The sequence below is a fragment of the Carcharodon carcharias genome, chromosome 1, assembly GCF_017639515.1.
Source record: "Carcharodon carcharias isolate sCarCar2 chromosome 1, sCarCar2.pri, whole genome shotgun sequence".
In the NCBI taxonomy this organism is placed as follows: Eukaryota; Metazoa; Chordata; class Chondrichthyes; order Lamniformes; family Lamnidae; genus Carcharodon; species Carcharodon carcharias.
The window spans coordinates 225421622-225443977 of NC_054467.1; the positions used below are offsets into that span (position 1 = coordinate 225421622).

A 22356-nucleotide genomic window follows, 5' to 3' on the forward strand; every position below is an offset into this window, starting at 1 on the left:
TTAAGGCATGTGGTCAGTTCTATTTTAAGAGAATTTGTCTAAGCCAATCAGGGTGACATAAGTGTAGAAAACAGGGAAATTATTTAAAGCTTTTCTTCCAAAGCTAAGGTTGTTTTTGCACAGCACCTCTCACAGAAGAAATTAGAACTCCCTTTGATTATGCTATTCCTTGCACAAGAGCAGGAACATGCACTCTGCAAGCAGAAGGCTTGCTCCTCAGCAGTATCATGTATATGAAGTAAGTCAAGCCTTAACGGTTGCTTATTTATTTATGAAGTGGAACTGTCTCAATGAGCTTCCATGTCATTTTAATATTCTCTAACTAGTTAATGAAGGCATGGTTAACAAATTCCTTCCTTTATTAAAGGTCCTTAGCATAATAGGTATAATCTGAGAATTTAGGTTTATTTTTATTATTTCCTACAAAAAAAAGCACTTATCCATCAATTGGTGTTGCTTAGTTTTATTGCTGTTAATCATCTTTAGTCATGCCCCTTTGCTAAGTCCCACCCACAGCCCAGCTCAGAACTTCGCAAACAATACTATAATTGCAGCTTTGTTTTTCTCGTCTCCTCTACGGACCAGAATTTGTGAAACTCCCCTGCTTTTTATAGTGTTGTTGCCTTTATACAATTAATAAATATGTGTGAAGTAGTGTGATGTGTGTTGCTTGTGTTTTAATTATACAGATACTATGGGCTGAATTTTCTTTAATGAGGCAGGAAGCTCGAGTTGGTAAATTTCCTGACTTGGTAGACCTAGCTTCATATAAATGGCCTTCGTATGCACTATTTTCACTTCAGGGAAGCAAGTCACATGTGGCCATAGAGATGGACAAGTGCCAAGGCGGGTTGGTTAAAAGGCCTGCCTCATTTTTCTGGAACTTTGTCCCAATTGTATTAAAGGCTGTTAGGCCCTCTAGCCTTCATCACTCACACACCCTCTCCACACCATCCATTCCCTTTGCCTCCTTCATGCCTCATTCATGCTCTACATGCTGCCTCCATGCTCCCTCTATGCCCACTCACCCAGTATGCCCTATTTATAGAACCAATGAGCCATATGGTAACAGTGGCAATTCTTGAAATGCTCATGAAGAAATACCCATTGAAAAATCTCCTTTGACGAAAACTGCTGCTATTACAACTTTACAAAATTCTCAATAAGAGACAGCCATTATTGTATCAATAAAATAAACTTTACCTCACTTCACATCTCTTAATCTTGTCCAAATAAACATATAGACATTGAAAAAACAGATCAAAGAAACAATAGCTTATTATAAACTCATAAAAGTGACAATAATCAAAATAATCACTCCCCTTCCACCTGTCTAAATAGACTCCTGTTGAATCCATTAATGAGTCTTGGAACTCAACTAGGCATTCACAATGAGGCAAAAACAAAATACTGCAGATGCTGGAAATCTGAAATAAAAACAGAAAATTCTGGAAAAACTCAGCAGGTCTGGCAGTCTCTGTGGAGACAGAAACAGAGTTAATGTTTTCAGTCCATATGACCCTTCTTCAGAGCCCTGGCCCCGAAGAAGAGTCATACAGACTCAAAACATTAACTCTGTTTCTCTCAGATGTTCCACAGATGCTGCCAGACCTGCTGAGTTTTTCCAGCATTTTTGTTTCTAATTTATGGTGAGGCTATCTGGGAATTATATCAACAGAAACAGGTGGGCATATTTCTGTTTCTCCAGATGACCTTATTATGAATGCTTGGTTGAGCTCCAAACTCATTAATAGATTTGCTCAGTAGGGGTCTGTTTGGACAGGCTGAGGTGGAGTGTTGGCTTTGGTTGATTGATATCTCTATGAGAATGTAATATGTTATTCTTTCTTTGATCCATTTTTCAATGTCTGTATGTTCATTTGGACAAGATTAAGAGGTGTGAAGTGAGGTAAAGCTTCTGATGTTGGTACAATAATGGCTAGATCTGATTGACACTTTTATAGAGTTGTAAGAAAAAAATTTTCAAAGTAGGTTTGCGAAAGGGTGATTTTTTTCATGAGCATTTCAAGACTTGTCATTGTTATGATAAGGCTCATTAGTTCAGTACATAGTGCATAGTGGGTGAGTTGGCATGGACAGCATGAATGTGCCATGAGGGCAAGGAAGTGGCAGCAAAGGAGCATGGGGAGTAGGTTTGTAAGGAGATCTTATAAACATACTTTTCAAAAGGTTCCCAATACAGACTTTTGCAAATCCTTTGAGGGGCTGTGAACTATGAGGCCTCGAGGAGCTGGCCCAATACCACGAAAATTGCGGATAGGCAGGAGTATGAGACACCTACCCCCTCAATGGAATCGACCAGGTTGGAAATAGAGGGTAAAAATTGTTGGCATTGGGAATGGAGGCAGGGATCGCAGATGCCCACCATTTTTAAAGATCTCCAGAGTCGGCTTGACTCCGCAAAAATGCTGCCCCGTGTGTCAATCTGTAAATAAAGCTATGTTTAAACAAATGCCACTTTACTAACAAAGCAGTTTGATGCCATTAAGTGTAAAATTCAAACTGGATAGGAAGCTACAGAGGTGCAATAGTAAAATAGTTGCCTATGCCTTATAATTGGGGTGGAGTTGCACTGCTAAGTTAAAGGGTACGATTGTGCTGGGTGCAAAGTTAGAACATATACCTGAATAAAACATCATGCCAAATATTTTACAATGTTTATCCATATGTGTGCAAGACCTAATCTCCTGCAGTGTGACATCATCCCTATCTTTCTGGTGGTTTCCAAACTGTGAACTGTCCACACATTATGGTGGGAACTCAGAGCAAAATCTTTACTGACCCTTTTTCCAGTGTATATTACACAAATTACTCTGATTAATCCATCACGGGATGGAAGTGGATTGTCATGGCTGTTCTGAACTGCCAGGATCACAGAGAAATCTTAGCAATAGCCCCCATACCTCACTGGGTCCTAGCAGGCTGACCTGCCTCAACTAAACATTTCCTCACAGCAAAGCATCTATTTCTGTGAAGGGCTGAGTGATGCAGTGGGTTAGGCACTGGCCTTACACCTCCAGGAACTGAGTTTGAATCCAACATCGACTGAGGAGATGGTTCTTTAAAAATGTGTTCTCAAGAAATGAATGATGCTGGCCAGGCTACATTTATTACCAATCATGAGTTGCCATAAGAAGGCCTTTCCCTCGAACTGCCATAATCCTTATGGTGAAGTCACAATGGTGTCCATTACTTTTCATTCTACTGTCTGTAGCATTTGCTTTATAACCGAGTGACTTGCTAAGAGAAGTCATTTATAAGCCAGACTGGGTAGAGGTGGCACATTTCATTCTTGGAAGAAAATGAGTGAACTTTTTTTTTCAGCAACGATCTTTCATTGAGGTGCAACACCACTATTAATTAACTGAATTCAGTGGTAGATTCAAACTCACTGCTCCTTCTTTCCAACTCCTCACTGTTTCTCTTCCCATTATCAATATTGTAAAATCTTACACCCCAGAAGGAGGCCATTTGGCCCCTCACACTTGTGTCAGCTCTTTAAAAGGGCTACCCAATTTAGCCCTACACTCCAGCTGTTTCCCCTATAACCCTGAAAATTAATCCTTTTCAAGTACATGTCCAATTGCCTTTTCAAAGTTACTATGGAACCTGTTTCCACACCCCTTTCAGCTAATTTGGTCCAGACCTTAACAACCCCCTGAGTGAAAAAAGAAAATCTCATTTCTTCTCTCGTTCTTTTGGCAATTATTTCAAATGCATGATATATGGTTACTGATCCACTTTCCAGGGAAAACAGGGGGGAGAATTTTCACCCAGTCGGGGGGTGGGTGGGGGGGGGGGGGGGGCGCGGTTGTGCGGGGGTGGGTGTGGAGCCAATTGGTGTCCCCAGTCAGGTCCGCGCTGCCATTTTACATGGGCGGGCAGGGTGGGGGGGGTGGTTCCCTGACTCAGAATTTGTGTGTGAAAGAATGCAGAAATCTCCCTGAGGCACTTCTGATTAGTTTAAGTTCTAAAATTTTAATAAAGAAAAGAAATAATTTTAAGACATGTCCCCTCATGTGACATTTTCACATGAGCTGGGACGTGTCAGTGTCAATGAACATTAATGAAAAAATTTATATAATTTATAAACCCCTGCAGGACCATGATCATGGGGGTCCCGCCAAAACTCAAAAAGAATGCGAAACACAGCACGGAAAAGTCGACGGCTGCAGAGACGGTTGAAAAAATGATGGCTGCTCTTAAAGTGGCAATACATTTAAAGAGGTACATGCAAGAAAAATGGCTATGGACAGAAAATTATAGAAGACCCCAAAGAAAGGGCAATCATGCAGAAGGCAAAGCACAAATCGATCGACAGCAATTGATAACGGGAGGCGATGGCGTAGTGGTCTTGTCACTAGGCTAGCAACCCAGAGACCCAGGGTAATGCCCTGGGGACCCAGGTTCAAATCCTGCCACAGCAGAAAGTGGAATTTGAATTCAATAAAAATCTGGAATTAAAAGTCTAATGATGACCATGTTGATTGTTGCAAAAACCCATCATCCAGCCTACATGTGACTCCAGACCCACAGCAATGTGGTTGACTCTTAAATGCCCTCCCAATAAGGACACTAAATGCTGGCCTAGCCAGCAATACCCACATCCCATAAATGAATAAAAAAACATCAAGATGACTGGTCTCAGTATGTCAAACGCCAAGTGTTTTTTTTTTACTGCTAACCACATCATGGGGGAGGGCGATTCTTTTGTCCACATGCGGGAGCGAAATGTACGGGCTGATCTGCAGCCTCACGTCACCTAGCGATCCAGACTCAAGGACTTTCGATGAGTTAATAAAAATTGTACAAAACCACCTGAGACCGAAGCCCTCAGTCACTATGCAGCGCTTCAAGTTCAATTCAAAGGATAGGCTTCCAGGGGAGACAATAGCTGACGATGTTGCCATTTTAAAGGCTTTAACTGAGCATTGTGAACTCAGAACGTTCATTAGTGATATGTTGAGAGACCGACAGATATGCGGGATTGGAGATGATACTATTCAAAGGTGTTTGCTAGCCAAAGTTAATCCAGACTTCAATAAGCATTAGAATTAGCCACAGCCATGGAGAATGCTGTTAGAAATTTGGAAGCAATAAGAAATACACAAAATGACGCCATCCATCTGGTAGGGTGGGACAGACCAGCAACAAAAGGCATGAAAACATCGGACCCCACAGAAAGGCAGGAAACCTCCCCCCCCCAATGTACAGATCAGTAAATAATAGCAGTACTGCAGTGACAAACTACAAAATGAATGAGGGAAATGCATCCAGGCACTCAGTGAGCAATCGACAATTCAAACAAGTTGATTGCTTTTTCTGCCACAGGTATGATTCAAGCTGAATTCAGCATCCTTCGAAAAGAAAAGGAAAACTATTAAAGGACTTTCGTGCACTACAAAATTAATTCAGCTCCCAATTTGTGCCCCTGAAAAGATATGAAGAAGAAAATAAAGAGTTAAACCTGTCTCTGGCCGCATTAAGGAACTAATTAGCTGAGAAGGTGCAACGATATGAGATTCTCCAGGAAACTATTAATGAGAATAGGAAAGAATTCAAAGAGCTGAAGCAGCAGCTGCGTAAAAACCCTGAAGTTTTAAAACTAGAAGGCCCTGAGTTCTCAGAAGAGCTGTCAGAAAACCCAACTATTGAGCTCACCCATTTTCAGCTCATGCTTGAGTCAAGTCCAGCCAATAGCGAAATTAAAGACCGAGATACGGATCAGTGCTACCAAGAAAAGGACATGCAGGAAGAAAAAGAGGAATTATTGACAATCCTTGAAAAGAAAAACAACATTTTTTTTCTGTGTTGCTTTGTGCTTGTTGCCCTTTATCTGTTTGAGCTTGGAGGGGAGGGGCAGCAGGATGTGACCGCACCGGGAAGATGATAAAATCATCCACTGAGGAACCTAGTGGACAACTGTCCCCTGAACAGGCGGTCTCGGAAAAACCAGTCGAGGTTGTTGAACTGCGATGCTCAACACGTCCAAGAAAGTCTCCTTAGGGACTTAATTTGCAAGTAGCTATTAGTGCAAATAATTCACGTTATTAAGTTTGTCAGCTGTATTTTTTAAGTAAAGGGGGAGGGATGTGGTAAATTGGGGTACCATGTACCTTTAAGAGAATGCAAGTGGACTAACCATGTAACTCTTTCGAGTTAAAACCAATTAAACCAAATGAACAAAATTGGGATAAATCAGGCACAGCCCCTAATTCAGGTCAGCTGTAAAACCAAGAACAAAGTTTAAAGGAACCTTACAACTTTAAACCAAAATGTGATTAAAGGGGTCAATAAAGCACCCCAGTCCCCGCGGTGCCTACCGAGCACGGAAGGCCTCGAGTGTGCCAGCAGACACCGCGTGCTCCCTCTCCAGGGACATCCGGCCGCGAACGTAGCCGCGGAAGAGGGATAAACAATCGGGCGGGACTCCCCCGTCGATCGCCCGCTGCCTGGACCTGTTAATAGCCAACTTGGCCAGGCCCAGGAGCAGGTTCACGAGGAGGTCCTCCTCCTTCCCGACCCCCTTCCACACCGGGTGTCCATAGATCAGGAGCGTGGGGCTGAAGTGCAAACAAAACATCAATAAAAGGTTTTTCAGATAACTAAAAAAGGAGTGCAGCCTACCACACCCTACATATGCATGGTCCACGGACTCCACAAGACCGCAAAAAAGGCATGTGTCCTGGGAGTCCGTGAACCTATGCATCCTACGGTTATAAGGACTGCTGCATGCAACACCCTCCAACCCAGCTCCCCGATAGAAAGGGGGAGGACACCTCCGTAGAGGGAATCCCATCGGGGGCCTCCTCCGCCGGACGGCAACAAGGCACGCCAGGGCGTGTCCGGGCGGTGGACAAGGGCGAGAAAATGGAAGGTGTGCAGCAGCAGTCCATACAAAAAGCCCCTCTTTGCCGTGCCAAAAGGCACGGAGGGCATGTCCCCGAGGCGGCTCATATTGCGGGGCACAGCACCCGAGGGAGGGTTCGGGGCTTGGGGCCAATGTGAAATTCTGTCCGAACGGGGGAACGTTCAGACGGAAGACCACCGCGCACCTGGGCCACCTCAAGACCCAAAATTACATCGGGTCCGAGCACGACCGTTCTCAGGTCTTGGATGGCATCGGCTGCGACCTGGACACTCACAGACACGCAACGCGCCAACTCTTGCGGGAGCATCCAGCCCAGTCCTCTGCCACCCAGCACGTCCCCAATCCTGGTCACCCTGCGGCCACAGCCCTCCTCTCCGCCAACCACTGAAAAGGACAGAGGGGCGGATTCCTGAGCGGCGGCTCTCTGACGATAACCGCTACTCCTGACGGGGGAGAGCTGCGTCATGAGGCGCCCACATTCCAGACTTTGATCAGGTCCTGGTAAAAGATGGGCAACGCCTGCAAGGAGCCACCGAGGCCCCTCTGCCCTATAAACAGGAGCTGCACGTCATAATTCAGGCCATGCACCTGACGGAAGAAATACATCATCAGGGCACACCATCTAGGAGGAGGCTCGACGTAAAGGTATCGCTGCAGGGTCTGAAGGCGGAAAGTCGCCACCTGTGTGCGTAGGCACACTAGCACCTGACCACCCTCCCTAAGCGGGAGACTCAGAACCTTGGACTAACCATGTAATGGTACTGACCAATCAATGTACAGTATGAGCTACTGGTTAACTAAGTCTAGAGCTGGAGGTGGTTGTTGGAGCATGCAAGGATTTGTTGTTCTGCCTTCTGTTGCAATAAACAATCACAGATTATTCTTATGTCATTCTCCATTATTGATAGCGAGCATCAACTAACAAGTGTATATGATGGCGTGCAATTCGAGTTTACTTGACTAGTGAACTCAGACTCAAGAAATAAAAGTGTAGGAGTTCGAGGGCAGGTGTGTGGGACTGAGTGAGTGTGTGTGTGTGTGTGTGTGTGTATATGTGTGTGTGGGTTGGGTGGGGGGGGATATCCACTTGTATCCAGGAAGCAGGCTCGTTTCTTCAGGAGTGAGCTGATCCTGACAGCGGCCTTTAACCGGGGAGGCGCCAGCTGGCATTTTGATGCAGTTGGCTAGTGGAAGGGTTCAAGGGGCAGCCACCATTGCAGTAGGATGTGGCGTACAGGAGTGCGCCACCAGCTCACCAGGAGAGAAAAGCACATCCTGCAGGTAAATCCCTCACCCTGGCACTGAGGTGTGGCCAAGTCAGTCAGTCAGTCAGTCCACTTCAAGCCTGCGTTCCCCCGGAAAGAACCACGTATTCTGCTTTTTGATGAGTGCCCTTTCTTCCCTTGTGTCATGGCAAGCAGGAGCGAATCAGCCAATGGCCTCTATGAAAGCGGTCGGCCTGGCTCCCACATTGCAGGCTCTTTTGCTAAAGCAGCCCTTGAGAGATAAGTGAAGATCACTAAATTAGATCATGGCTGATCCACCTGAAAAGCAGGGGAACAAATACATGAAGGAAGGATGTACTGTGGAGTGACTAGGTGAAGAACAGGAGAAATGGCAGAAGCGATGATAACATCAGGCTTATTCTTTGGTTGCTAGTTGTAGTGACTATATTTTGAGTTCTGCGTTTCTCGCTCTCTCTCTCTCTCTCTCTCTGTAAGGTTTGTCCCTCGTGTGCTCCTGTAGTCTGGCTGGTATCTGGAGTTGCTCTTTGCCGTGGGGCTGAGGCTGAGGCTGGGCCTGGGCCGCTTGCTTCCCTGTGTCAGGATGGCGTTCACCCTGTACTCGCTGCTGCAGGCCGCTCTGCTCTGCGTCAACGCCGTGGCCGTACTGCACGAGGAGCGGTTCCTCAACAAGAGTGAGTGACCCGACAGACAACCCTCCCTTTTTCTAACCAGGAAAAGCCGGGGAACTCGTCGCCCCCCCCCTCCCCCCCCCGCGGGGCCTCTTAAAGGGACACCGCCGGCAGGGGCCTCTCACAGTCAACCAACAACAACTTCTCCTATCGTGGCGCCTCTCGGCTAATACAACACCCCCAAAAGCGCCTCACAGGAGCATTTTAAAAACAGGACGAAAATGACACGTATTAGGTCAGACGAGAAAAAAAAATAGAGATATTTGAGGTGCACCGTAAGGGAGGGTAATGGGGTGGAGAGGTTTAGGGAGGGAATTCCTGAGCTTAGGGCCTTGGCAGCTGAAGGCACGGCCACCACTGGTGGAGCGATTCAAAGCAGGAATGCTCAAAGATTTTACTGCCTCAAGCTTACAGAAACCACTTACAGGTACTGGAAGTATGAAGCATTGCCTCCTTCCTCCCTCTGCATCAAGTTCCCCACTTTGGCCAAATTCCCAACGTATTTTTTTTATGATGCATTCAGATGGTGAGAGATCAAAGTTTTTGATGTGTAGCCGGTGAAGGTTTTTAAAGAAATAGTTGCTGATGCACATTAGCGGGGTGGTGAAAAAGGCACAGGGTACACTTGCCTTTATCGATCGAGGCATAGATTACAAAAGTAGGGAGATCATGTTGGAGTTGTATAGAACCTTGGTGAGGCCACAGCTGGAGTACTGTGTGCAGTTCTGGTCGCCACATTATAGGAAGGATGTGATTGCACTGGAGAGGGTGCAGAGGAGATTTACCAGGATGTTGCCTGGGATGAAATATTTAAGTTATGAAGAGAGGTTGGATAGACTTGGGTTGTTTTCGTTGGAGCAGAGAAGACTGAGGGGTGACCAGATCGAGGTGTAGAAGATTATGAGAGGCATGGACAGGGTGGATAGGGAGCAGCTGTTCCCCTTAATTGAAGGGTCAGTCACAAGGGGGCATAAGTTCAAGGTGAGGGGCAGGAGGTTTAGGGGGGATGTGAGGAAAAACTTTTTTACCCAGAGGGTGGTGATGGTCTGGAATGCACTGCCTGGGAGGGTGGTGGAGGCAGGTTACCTCACATCCTTTAAAAAGTACCTGGATAAGCATTTGGCATGTCATAACATTCAAGGCTATGGGCCAAGTGCTGGTAAATGGGATTAGGTAGGTAGGTAGGTCAGGTGTTTCTCACGTGTCAGTGCAGACTCGATGGGCCGAAGGGCCTCTTCTGCACTGTGTGATTCTGTGATCCTGTGACCGAGGGAGCACTACAGCCGGAATCTTTCAGATGAGTCGTTAAACCCTAGGCCCCATTAGAACCCCTGGCACTACTTCATAAAAGAGCAGTGGGGTTGTCCCAAGTATCCTGGCCAATATTTATCCCTCAATCTGCATCACAAAAAACAGACTATCTGGTCATTATCACATTGCTGTTTGTGGAAGTTTGCTGAGTGCATATGGGCTGTCACATTTCCTACATTACAACAGTAACTAAACTTCCAAAAGTATTTCATTGGCTGTAAAGCACTTTGAGGTATCTGCTGAAAGGTGCTATATAAATGCAAGTTTTTCCTTTGTTTCTGTTTTGGCTGATTTTAAGGGATTTTTTTCAAACTAGGTTTGAAAAGCCCAAGGATTGCATTATATCCTTTATTGGCAATGCGGAAAGAAGACTTTCACCTCATTACTCTGAAGGATTACACTCTGTGCAACCACTGTCACAGTTGCCACAACTCTGTTAAACAGGGATCAGTAGGCATTGAACAAACTAAATAGAAGCAGGAGTGGACCATTCAGCTCCTCGAGCTGTTCTGCCGTACAGGAAGATCATGGCTGATCTGAACGACTCGGTCAGGCCCTCTCAGAATCTCAAATGTTTCAATAAGATTATCTCTCGTTCTCCCAAACTCTGATGAGGATAGGCCTAACTTGCTCAATCTTTCCTCATTTGACAACCCTTCATCCCAGAAATCGACCTAGTGAACCTTCTCTGAATTGTCTGCAATGCAAATATATTCCTCCTTAAATAAGGAGACCAAAACTGTACTCTGTGTGGTCTTACCAACTTGGAGGGTATAATTTGGTAGCCATTACTGAGTCAAGGCTGCAAGATGCAAGACTGGGAACTAAATTTACTAGATTATGAGGTCTACGGGAAAAATAGGGAAAATGGCAGAGGACGAGAAGTACCCTTAGCGATTAAGGATGAAATCATATAAATGATGGAGGATATAAACAGGCAATTGAGACTTTCTGGGTATAATTAAGAAATCAAAAATTATTTAAGACTGTGTTGGGAGTTGGGTATAGGCCCCCTGGTAGCAGCTGTGAAGTGGTAGATTGTATATATTGTATAAACAGACTAGCATGTAGCAAAGGCAGAGCAGTTTTAATGTGAGTTTTAATTTTCTTATATATTAAGATAAGCAGAACTACCACATGTCAGAATGGGAGTGAAATTCATGTGCATTCAGTATAGTTTTCTGCAATAAGTATTTAAAATGATGAGGGGTCTGGGCAGAACAGATAGGGAAAAATGTTCCCAGTGGTGGAAGGATTGAGAACAAGAGGGCACCGATTTAAAGTAATTGGTAAAAGATGCAATGGTAGCATGAGGAAAAACTTTTTCATGCAGCGAGTGGTTAGGATCTAGTAGAGGCAGGTTCAGTCAAGGCAGTCAAGAGGGAATTGGCCTGTCATCTGTAAAGGAAAAATGTGCAGAGCTATGGAGAGGAGGAGGAGTGGCACAAAGTAAATTGCTCCGACGGAGATCTGGAGCAAACATGATGGGCTGAATAACTACCTTCTGTGATGTAGCGATTCTGTGAAGATGTCCTCGAACCGACAAGGAACAGGCCATATTAGATTTAGTAATGATCCAAATTTAGTTAACAGCCTAAAAGTGCGTGAACATTTATTAAATAATGATCATAGTAGGATTGAGTTCAAAGTAGTGCTTGAAAGAAAGAAAAATGAAACAGCTACTAAGAATCTAGATTTAGGCTGACTAAAATGCACAATGAGAAAGATATTGCCTGCCATAAACTGAGCAAATCTGTTAATTGGTAAAACTGCAGAAGATCAGTGGAAGGTGTTCAAAAATGAATTTCATGTGATGCATAAGCAATTTATACTCCTAAGCGGCAAGAGCTCTAGTTCCCCAAAAAAAAAGCCCTGGATGCCTAAAGAGGTAAAAATATAAATAAGAAATAAGAAAAAGCATAGAAAATTCAACGGAAAAGCACAGATCCTAGCAAATGGCAAGAGACAGAACTGCAAAGAATGACAAGATATATAATAAAGGCAACAAAGAGGAAGTATGAAAAGAAACTTGCAAAGCATATCACAATCAAGACACAAAACTTTTACAATTATTAGGAAAAAGAGGCTGGTCAGGAGCAATGCGGAAGCCTTGAAAACTGATAATTTAATACAAATACAAATAAAGAAGTGGTGAATATTGAATAATTACTTTGTGTTAATGAATCACCAAAATTAATGTAAGGAAACTGACAGTTGCTGCTGCTGTTTGTAGCTACTGCTGTCAGGAGACTAGCTGTCACGGTATGTCACCCTTGTCTGCCTTGTGCCATGCTCACACATCCACTGTAGCTTGTCTGTAACTGCTCTTTAATGTCTAGCATCTAACTACCCCTTGGTTGACTCCTCTTTCAGCTGCCCTCCACTTTGCCTCTAGTAGAGATTTCTGTAGCTTTTCAGCCTTGTCAAAAGGTCGAAAGACTGACATTTTCTGGATGTTACTTTTTAGAGTTTTTGCTCTTGCAATTTCAAGCACCTCTTCATTTGCCTTATGTTGTGTATATGGAATTTTTAGCATTAGCCTTAACATCCACATTTCAAAGGCTTCCACATAACTGACAGTTATGATGAAGATAATGGCACTAAAGAGTGACAGATCCTCAAGAACAGATGGTTTCTATTCCAGGGTTTTAATTAATGTAGGTGAGAACATTGCAGATGCCCTAATCATAATCTTCCAAAGTTTCCCTGATTTGGGAACCGTTCCTTTGGTTGGAAAATTCTGCATGTCACTCCTTTGAGAAAGGTGAAGGAGAGAAACCAGGGAATCATGGACCAGTTAACCTACTGTTGTGTTGGAAAATTTCTAGAGTCATTATTTAAAATAAATTTACTGAACACCTCAAAAATTTTCAGTTATCAAAGAGAGCCAGCATGGATTTGTAAAAGGCAGGTCATGCCTGACAAACCTGATTGAATTTTTTGAAAAGGTGACTAAAATAGTGATCAGTGGACTGTCTATGGATATTATTTATATTGTCTTTCAGAAGATATTTGACAAAGTCCCTCACAAGACACTGTTAGCTAAAGTTAAAGCTTGTGGAACAGATTATTGACCTGGTTGGGAAATTGGCTGAGGGAAAGGAGACAGACAGTAGGGATAATGGGCAGGTGCTCTAACTGGCAGGATGTGCCTAGTGTCATGCAAGGATACATGTTGGGGCCTCGACTATACTCCATTTTTATTAACAACTTAGGTGATGAGATAGAAAATCACATATCCAAATTTGCCATTGACTCAAAGATAGGTGGTATTTTAAGCATGAAATCACAAAGATCTTTTTTTATTCATTCATGGGACGTGGGTGTCAATGGCTAGGCCAGCATTTATTGCCTATCCCTATTGCTCTTGTCCAGAGGAAATTTAAGAGTCAACCACAAAGATATTAAGTGAATGGGCAAAACAGTGTTCAAAGTATTTCAACATAGTCAAAAATGAGGTTATCTACTTTGGGCTGAAAAAGGATATAACAGCATATTGTACTTTCTAAATGGTGAAGTGCTAGAAACAGTGGATGCCCAAAAAGACTTGGAGGTCCATGTACATAAATCATTAAAATATCAGGAACAGATACAAAAAATAATCAAAACGACTAATGTAATGCTGGTCTTTATATCTAGAGGACTAGAATACAGGGGTTAGATGTTACGCTATAACTGCACAAAAGTGCTGGTTAGACCACACCTAGAGTACTGTGAGCAGTTCTGGGCACCGCACCTTAGAAAGATATATTGGCCTTGGAGAGAATCCAGTGTAGATTTATCGGAATGAATGTAGGACTCCAGGGGTTAAATTCAGAAGAGATAACACAAATTAGGGTTGTATTTCTTGAAATTTAGAAGGTTAAGGGGTGATTCGATTAAAGTTTGAAGATATTAAGGGTAGCAGATAACGTAGATAGAGATAAACTATTTCCACTGATTGGCTAGCGGGCATAGTCTAAAAATATTAGCCAGACCTTTCAGGAGTGAAATTCAAAAACACTTTAACATACAGAGGTTGGTAGAAGTTTGGAAATCTCTTCTGCAAATGGCAATTGATCCTAGGTCAACTGTAACTTTTAAATAAGTGATAGATCTTTGTTATCCGAATGTATTAAGGCCATGGCAGGTTTATGAAGTTAGTCACAGTTCTGCCATGATCCCACTAAATGGTGGAATAGACTTAAGGGCTTTAAAGTGCCTAATTCTGTTCTTATATAATTTATCCTGTATTGAGTGTGTCTGCCTAAGGGATGCACCAGAAGGCCTGCTGAATGAAGGGGCAGGCTAGGAGAACTTGGCTGGTTGACGGTGTCAGCTCCAGGTATGTTTTTTTAGTATTTCTGTAATGAGGAAGATAGGTAACTCAAAATGAAACCAGCCCAGAGATGAATAGAATCCTGTCTTTTAAATTATTGTCATAAAAGGGCTCTGCTGATTAAAAACAAAATGCCATATTAAGGCCATTGTAAAGCTATATCTTTATTTGTAATTAATCTTCAGTAATAAACTGCCAAACAATTAAAGTGACATGGATTTTTACATTTCATTTAAATTCCATTTGACAATGTCTTTGTAGTTGGCTGGGGGACAGACCAGAGCGTTGGTGGTTTTGGAGAAGAGCCGGGGATTAAATCGCAGCTCGTAAATCTAATCCGATCCGTACGAATGGTGATGAGATGTAAGTTTTACAGATCTGTTATCTGAGCCCTATTGTATTTAATGTGCAAAGACTTTGAACTCTACCTTCCTCTGATTTTATACAGTAATTTTGATCATTTTAAAAAAAATTTTGGCCACCAAGTTTTAATTACAATCTTTTATTGGTCGCAGGGAAAATGTAGGGTGCTGCCTGATCTCATCATCTTTTCCATTCTTTCGCTTGAACATTTGGGAAATGGAGAGTCATTACTGTTTACCCAAGGTGTGAAGCATCTTGTGTTGCCTTTTCTCCCTAGCTTCTTCCCCTCCCACCTCCTGTCGCCAAACACTCAACAACACTTCACCAAGTGAGGCCAGGATATTAAACTTCAGCCCACCGCATTTGAACCTCCTATTCTCTTTAGATGTCCTTGTTTCGAGCAGGAGTCGCTAGATAGTGAGCAGAAATCTTGGCTTATTTTTTCCCTCTTATGGAGCCTCAGTATTCTGAGGTGAATTATAGCACCACCACTGTCCAATATTGCCTTGGCTACAATCCGCTAATTCAGTACAAACCAGCTATTGAATCTGGGACCTGCTGACCTGTTTTTGTAGTGTGCAATGCATTTGTCAACTGTTGTCATTGGTATAAGTTATTGAGGTTGTTATAAGATGGCCACAATGATCAATAATAATTAACTGACCTGTCCCTTATTTTTTTCCCTCTAGTGCCATTGATAGTACTGAACTCCATAACAATTGTACTCTTATTACTGTTTGGATGAAGAATTGGAAGAGAGCATCAACACTCTCTATGCTGATGAGAGAATGCAGGATTTTCTACATAAGTGGAGATTTGCAACATATTTTGCTGTTTAGAGGAGATTTGCAAAATATTTTGCTGTTTAACTCCACAATCTTCCTCAAAGTTCCTCTGAACTGTAGTAAAAGCAAACCCATGGCATTACATATTTCAGTGTTTTGTAGACATAAAAATTAAAAGAAAATGGGATCAATGCAAAAAATGATTTGAACTTTTCAGTGTCCTGTTCCAATTAAACTATGAAAATTTGCAGTTAGATTCTGTACTGTGCTGTTTCGACTTATCTACACGCAGTGTTACATGGTGGTGTAAGTAATGTGGAGCACAAATCAGTGTATTACAGAGGGGGCAACATACAGGCCAGAGTTGGGTATGTGGAGGAAGATGCATACCATGGAGTCCTATGGATATCATGTGAGCTGGAGTTGGATACATGGAGGGTAGCACACAGTCTAAACCCAGCACAGAATGGAAACTGGTGATTTCCTCATCCCTGTCACTTCAGAGTGATAAATTGTCAGACTGCTTGCTTGTCCAACACAGTAGTGGATGAGCTCCATTTGCTTCAGGTAAGTATGGGGAAGACCTAAGCCATTGTTTGTGGTGCCTGCCACAAAATCTGTACCCTAGCCACTGACTCCATTCCCTTCTCTGGCAACTGTTTGAGGCCGAACCAGACGGTTCACAACATTGTCATATTTGACTCTGAAAAGAGCTTCCAGTCACATATCTGCACCATCACTAAGACTACCTTTTTCTACCTTTGCAACATCGCCGTGTTCAGCCACTGCCTCAGCCTACCTATTGCTGAAACTCTTACCTATATCTTTGTTACCACTAGACTTTCACATTCAACCCACTCCTGGCCAGCATCCCTCTTTAAACTTGAGGTTATCCAAAATTCTGCTACCTATCTTCTACTCGCACCAAGTCCTACTCCCCCATCAGCTTCAATGACCTACATTGTCTCGTGGTTAAGCAATGCCTCAATTTTAAAACTCTCATTCTTGTTTTCAAATCCCTCCATGGGCCTTGTCCCTCACTTTCTCTATAATCTCCTCCAGCCTCACAACCCTCCGAGCTATCGGCGCTCTGTATTTCTGGTCTTTTGAGCATTGCCCATTTTAATTGGTCCACCACTGGCCTTCTGTTGCCAAGGCTCTAAGCACCAGTCTTCACATCTCTAGCTCTCTTTCCTCCTTTAAGATGCTCCTTAAAAACTACCTCTTTGACCAAGCTTTGGCTTATCTGCTGTAATATCTTATGTGGCTTGATGCTTTAAAATGTTTCACTAGTTTGAAGGTGCGATATAAATGCAAGTTTTTAGACACGCTTGTGGAGTTTAATAACAAATTCTCATATTATAAACCAGAATGAGAAACTTTACTGAACAAGTGTGCAATGGATCTTCTGAGCTGGCAGTACTAAAGACTTCAGCAGTAGAAAGTTATTCAGGGGCAAAGGATGGGCAACAACAAGAACTGCTTGATAAAATGTATTTATTTTTGGACACTCTCCTGCAGAAAGTGGAGAATAGAAATTTTATCAACAACGATTAGAAAGTCTGGAGAAAATCCAGTTTTTACTTTCTACACATCCAAAAGACTTTTGACTTTTTCTGCCCTCCTAAAAATGCAGTTTAAATAAGAAAAATGTCCATGAATACCATAAATGAACACAGGAAATATTGTAAAAACTCAGCAGGTCTGACAGCATCTATGGAGAGAGAAACAGGGTTAACATTTGAAGTCTGTATGGACTCTAAACGCTAACTCTGTATTTCTTCCTCCATAGATGCTGTCAGACCTGCTGAGTTTTTCCAGCATTTTCCGTGTTTGTTTCAGATTTCCAGCATCCGCAGTTTTATGATTTTGTCAATGAATGCCATCTTTTGAGGACAACGATAACATTCATGGCCATAAGGTGACTTTCAAGAAACTACTAGCACTGGTAGTTTTTCGATTGGTCAGTGAGAATGTGACTATGGGACATCAATTTAAAATCATCACCAAATGAATAAAGCAGGAGTTTGGGAGAATTTTTAGGTTGTTCGGACATGGGATGGATGCTGTACTAAAAAGAATGATGGAAGCAGAACCCAGAATTGCTGTTGAAAGGCAAGTTCGTAAATTCCGAAAAATATTAAAATGGGATTAAATAAATAGCTTTTTCACAGAGCCAGCGCAGGACGATGGACAAAATTCAGCGAATTGATGGGAGAGCAGTGGCGCTACATAACATTAAAACGAAACGACGCTTAAGCTAACACTGGAATCACTTGAAGTGAACAAGTGCTCCACCACACGGCCGGCCAGAGCCTGCGAGTCCTCCCAGCCCACGTTGGAGGTCCCGCCTTCCCAGCACGGGGCTCATCTTGACTTTTTTACGCTCCACGATTCTCCTGGGCTTCTTCCAGAAGGTCGACGCGGACGGTCGCGCAAAAAGAAAAATTAAAAGTAAAAAAAAAAATTAAATAAAACATATCGTTTAAAGAACGCCAGTAGTCAACACAGTTAAAAAGGAAGTTAAAAAAAAGTCATACGGACTCGAATCGTTAACTGCGCTCCTCTCCGCAGATGCTGCTGGGACCTGCTGAGTCTTTCCAGGTATTTTTATTTTTGTTTTGTAAGCAGCAATCCATGTCTGTTCTGCCTTTATTTTTCAAGGTTTTCAGTAGTGCCAGTGCCATATCTTCCTGCTATATGTGCTTAAGATGTTTTATTTATATGGTTGAATTTTTGGAAAAAAAAATTACCGTGCTGGTTAGTACAGAGACCATAAGACATAGGAGCAGACATTTCTGCCATTCGGCCCATCGAGTCTGCTCCGCCATTCAATCATGGCTGATAAGTTTTTCGACCCCATTCTCCCCGTAACCTTTGACCCGCTTACCAGTCAAGAACCTATCTATCTCGGTCTTAAATACACACAATAACCTGGCCTCCACAGCCTTCTGTGGCAATGAATTCCATAGATTCGCCACTCTCTGGCTAAAGAAGTTTCTCCTCATCTCTGTTCTAAAAGGTCTTCCCTTTACTCTGAGGCCGTGCCCTCAGGTCCTAGTCTCTCCTACTAATGGAAACATCTTCCCCATGTCCACTCTATCCAGGCCTTTCAGTGTTCTGTAAGTTTCAATCAGATCCCCCCCTCATCCTTCTAAACTCCATCGAGTATAGACCCAGAGCCCTCAAATGTTCCTCATATGTTAAGCCTTTCATTCCTGGGATCATTCTCGTGAACCTCCTCTGGACCTTCTCATGGGCCAGCACATCCTTCCTGAGATACAGGGCCCAAAATTGCTCACAATATTCTAAATGTGGTCTGACCAGAGCCTTATAAAGCCTCAGTAGCACATCCCTGCTTTTATATTCTAGTCCCCTTGAATTAAATGCCAACATTGCATTTGCCTTCCTAATTACCGACTCAACCTGCAAGTTAACCTTAAGAGAATCCTGGACTAGGACTCCCAAGTCCCTTTGCACTCCAGATTTCTGAGTTCTCTCCATTTAGAAAATAGTCTATGCCTCTATTCTTCCTACCAAAGTGCATGACTTCATACTTCCCCACGTTGTATTCCATCTGCCACTTCTTTGCCCATTCTCCTAACCTGTCCAAATCCTTCTGCAGCCTCCCTGCCTCCTCAATACTACCTGTCCCTCCACCTATCTTTGTATCATCTGCAAACTTAGCCAGGATGCCCTCAGTTCCTTCATCTAGATCATTAATGTATAAAGTGAAAAGTTGTGGTCCCAACAATGACCCCTGGGGAACTCCACTAGTCACTGGCCGCCATCCTGAGAAGGACCCCCTTATCCCCACTCTCTGCCTTTTGCCAGACAGCCAATCTTCTATCCATGCTAGTACCTTGCCTCTAACACCATGGGCTCTTATCTTACTGTGCGGCACCTTGTCAAAGGCCTTATGGAAGTCCAAGTAGATAACATCCATTGGCTCTCCTTTGTCTAACCTACTCGTTACCTCCTCAAAGAATTCTAACAGATTTGTCAGGCATGACTTCCCCTTGATGAAACCATGCTGGGTTTGCCCGATTTTACCAAGTATTCTGAAATCTCATCCTTAATAATGGACTCTAAAATCTTACCAGCGACCGAGGTCTAGCTAATCAGCTTGTAATTTCCTGTCTTTTGCCTCACTCCCTTCTTAAATAGGGGGTTTACATTAGCGATTTTCCAGTCCTCTGGGACCCTCCCTGACTCCAGTGATTCCTGAAAGATCACCACTAACGCCTCCGTTATCTCTTCAGCTATCTCCTTCGGAACTCTGGGGTGTAATCCATCTGGTCCAGGTGATTTATCCACCTTGAGACCTTTCAGTTTTCCTAGCACCTTCTTGGTAATGGCCACCATACTCACCTCTGCCCCTCGACTCTCTTGAACTTTGGGGATGTCGCTCGTGTCTTCCACTGTAAAGACTATTCAGTTCCTCCGCCATTTCTTTGTTCCCCACTACTACTTCTCCAGCGTCATTTTCCAGCGGCCCAATGTCCACTTTTGCCTCTCTCTTACCCTTTGTATATCTAAAAAAAACTTTTGCAATCTTTTATATTACTGGCTAGTTTACCCTCATATTTAATCTTCTCCCTCCTTATTTCTTTTTTATTTGTCCCCTGTTGGTCTTTGTAGGCTTCCCAATCCCCTGGTTTCCCACTGCTCTTCGCCGCATTGTATGCTTTCTCTTTAGCTTTTTTGCTGTCCCTGACTTCCCTTGTCAGCCATGGTTGCCTCGTCCTCTCTTTAGAGTTGTCAACTGTAGAGAACTTTCACTTTTGATTCCCACAGATGACTCATAGTGTAAATATATGGCAGTGTTTACTTACCAGCTGCTTATAATTTATGTTTTAAAGCAAAATGAGCAATGAAGGGAATCTTAATGAGTGAGATTTTTTTTTAATTATTAGATTTTTGTCATCCAAGGACCCTTTGCCTCCCTTCCCTCAAATAATCCAAGCCATTCCTTTAACTCTCTCCTGATTGTTTCCTTTCTGACAGTCCATAGTGGAACTGCTGATTTTTCCAAAACTGTAGTTAGTTCTGATCCATACCCATTGGTAAGAATGTGTATATTGTAAAATTACTTCTGATTTGGGGAATTGAATTTTTAAGTGTAAGATAAATGGGGGAAAAAAAACCTGGGTTTGAGAAAGGGAATAAACATCCCTAAGATAATTACGGTCTTCTCTAAGCTTTGTAATGGAGCCAGTGAGTCTGGTGACATTTCAGTTGCCCCTGTTAGAGGTTTACATTATTTATATAAATTCCCTAGATCAAAAAGGGGTTTGAAAGCAACTGGTAAACATACCTTAAAGTATCCAGATACTTTTCAAATTAAAGGACAGGTTTAATATTGGAAGTTAATTAATTTAAATTTCTGAAAAGAGACATGTTGCTGAAGCTTTTCATTTTGCACTCAGAGCAAATACAAGAATGCCAAATTTCAAATGGTCACAACAATTTATATCCTGAGGTATTATTTTCTTCCAATTTCTAACCCTAGATTAAAGTATGTGACATACTCTTTGAGTCTGATTACCTTATCAGCAAAAGAACCAAAATATTGCTGCAGGGTGTTTAGGTACAAATTTGTCTTTCTCACACAGTAGTGAAATATAAGAGTTTCATATACCATGTATTGAACTATTTACTAAAAGTATTTTGTTTTCTATGCGATTCATATGCCATTCTTATTGCCTCTGCTATCCTCTTCCTCATCAGGCCTGTAGTTCCTGACCTAGCAATAAAAAGGTTGATGCTTATGATGGGGCTACTGGATTACCAGTAAATAATCTGCAGTTGTTTGTATGGGAACTCCCTGTTTTATATGTAATTCTATAGTTAGTGCTTTTTGTTAAGCTGTCAGTCATGTGAGGGACTGGAGATAGGATCATGTGCTTCAATGTTCTGGCATTTTGAGCCATAGAGTCAGCCCAGCTACTTGCAAAATAGTGTCTTTGATGAAGTCACGAGATCACCTCTAGTAATCTTTCAACAACAACGTTTTGTTGGCAGAACTACCCAACCAATTAATTCATTGGTGTCACTGGGAGAAGAAATGGTTGTGTAGTGGTGATGTTACTGGACTAGTAATCCAGAGGCTTGGACTAATCCCAGGCACAGGTTCAAATTCTACCATGGCAGCTGGTGGAATTTAAATTCAATTAATAAATCTGGAATTGAAAGCTAGTCTCAGTAATGGTGACCATGACCAATATCATCGATTGTTGTAAAAGTCCATCTGGTTCATTAATGTTCTTTAGGGAAGGACATCTGTCAACCTTGCCTAGCCTGGCCTACATGTGACTCTTAACTGCCCTGTGAAATGGCCAAGCAAGCCACTCGGTTCAAGGGTATTTAGAGATGGACAACAGATGCTGGGCTTGCCAGTGACTCCAACATCAAATGAAAGAATAAAGAAAAAGAAACATATGAGCAGGAGTAGGTCAATCTGATTTCAATTAGTCATGGCTGATCAGTACCCTACCTTTCTCTATATCCCTCAATGACACTTACCTAACAGAAATCTATTGATCCAGGATCCTTTTGGAGGAGAGAGTTCCAGATTTGTACTACCCTTTGTGTGGAATGGTACTTCCCAATTTCACTCTTAAATGGCTTAACTCTAGTTTGAATATTTTGTCCCCTTGTTTTGGATTCCTCCACTGGAAATAGCTTCTCGGAATCTACCCTATTGAATCCCTTTATCATTTTGAAGACCTTGATATGATCACCCTCAACCTTTAAAATCAAGGGATTACAA

The 22356-nt window shown here is 42.7% G+C and overlaps 2 protein-coding genes across 7 annotated transcripts in view; both read left to right on the forward strand.

Moving 5' to 3' along the window:
- The first annotated feature begins 8624 nt into the window (after window positions 1-8624).
- Window positions 8625-15838, forward strand: ier3ip1 (immediate early response 3 interacting protein 1). The gene is made up of 3 exons (XM_041187395.1): window positions 8625-8810; window positions 14698-14799; window positions 15489-15838. The coding sequence occupies exons 1-3, from the start codon at window positions 8720-8722 to the stop codon at window positions 15542-15544; spliced, it is 249 nt and encodes an 82-aa protein (XP_041043329.1). The 5' UTR covers window positions 8625-8719; the 3' UTR covers window positions 15545-15838.
- A 2120-nt stretch (window positions 15839-17958) lies between these two features.
- The window catches only part of hdhd2 (haloacid dehalogenase-like hydrolase domain containing 2), a 35699-nt gene continuing 31301 nt past the window's right edge, over window positions 17959-22356 (forward strand). For 3 of the 6 annotated variants that reach the window (XM_041187358.1, XM_041187346.1, XM_041187350.1), the window contains exon 1: window positions 17959-18188. The gene's annotated coding sequence lies outside the window, so the exon portion shown is untranslated. Of the gene's footprint in view, window positions 18189-21032; window positions 21067-22356 lie in introns of those variants that run through there. The other 3 variants (XM_041187386.1, XM_041187377.1, XM_041187364.1) reach the window with 3 other exon arrangements.

Bases quoted from the DNA above. Each gene is read 5' to 3' on its own strand.
- ier3ip1 (XM_041187395.1), top strand. From the start codon at position 8,720: ATGGCGTTCACCCTGTACTCGCTGCTGCAGGCCGCTCTGCTCTGCGTC. The intron at 8,811-14,697 runs GTGAGTGACCCG...ATGTCTTTGTAG, and splicing joins GGAGCGGTTCCTCAACAAGA to TTGGCTGGGGGACAGACCAG. The intron at 14,800-15,488 runs GTAAGTTTTACA...TTTTCCCTCTAG, and splicing joins CGTACGAATGGTGATGAGAT to TGCCATTGATAGTACTGAAC.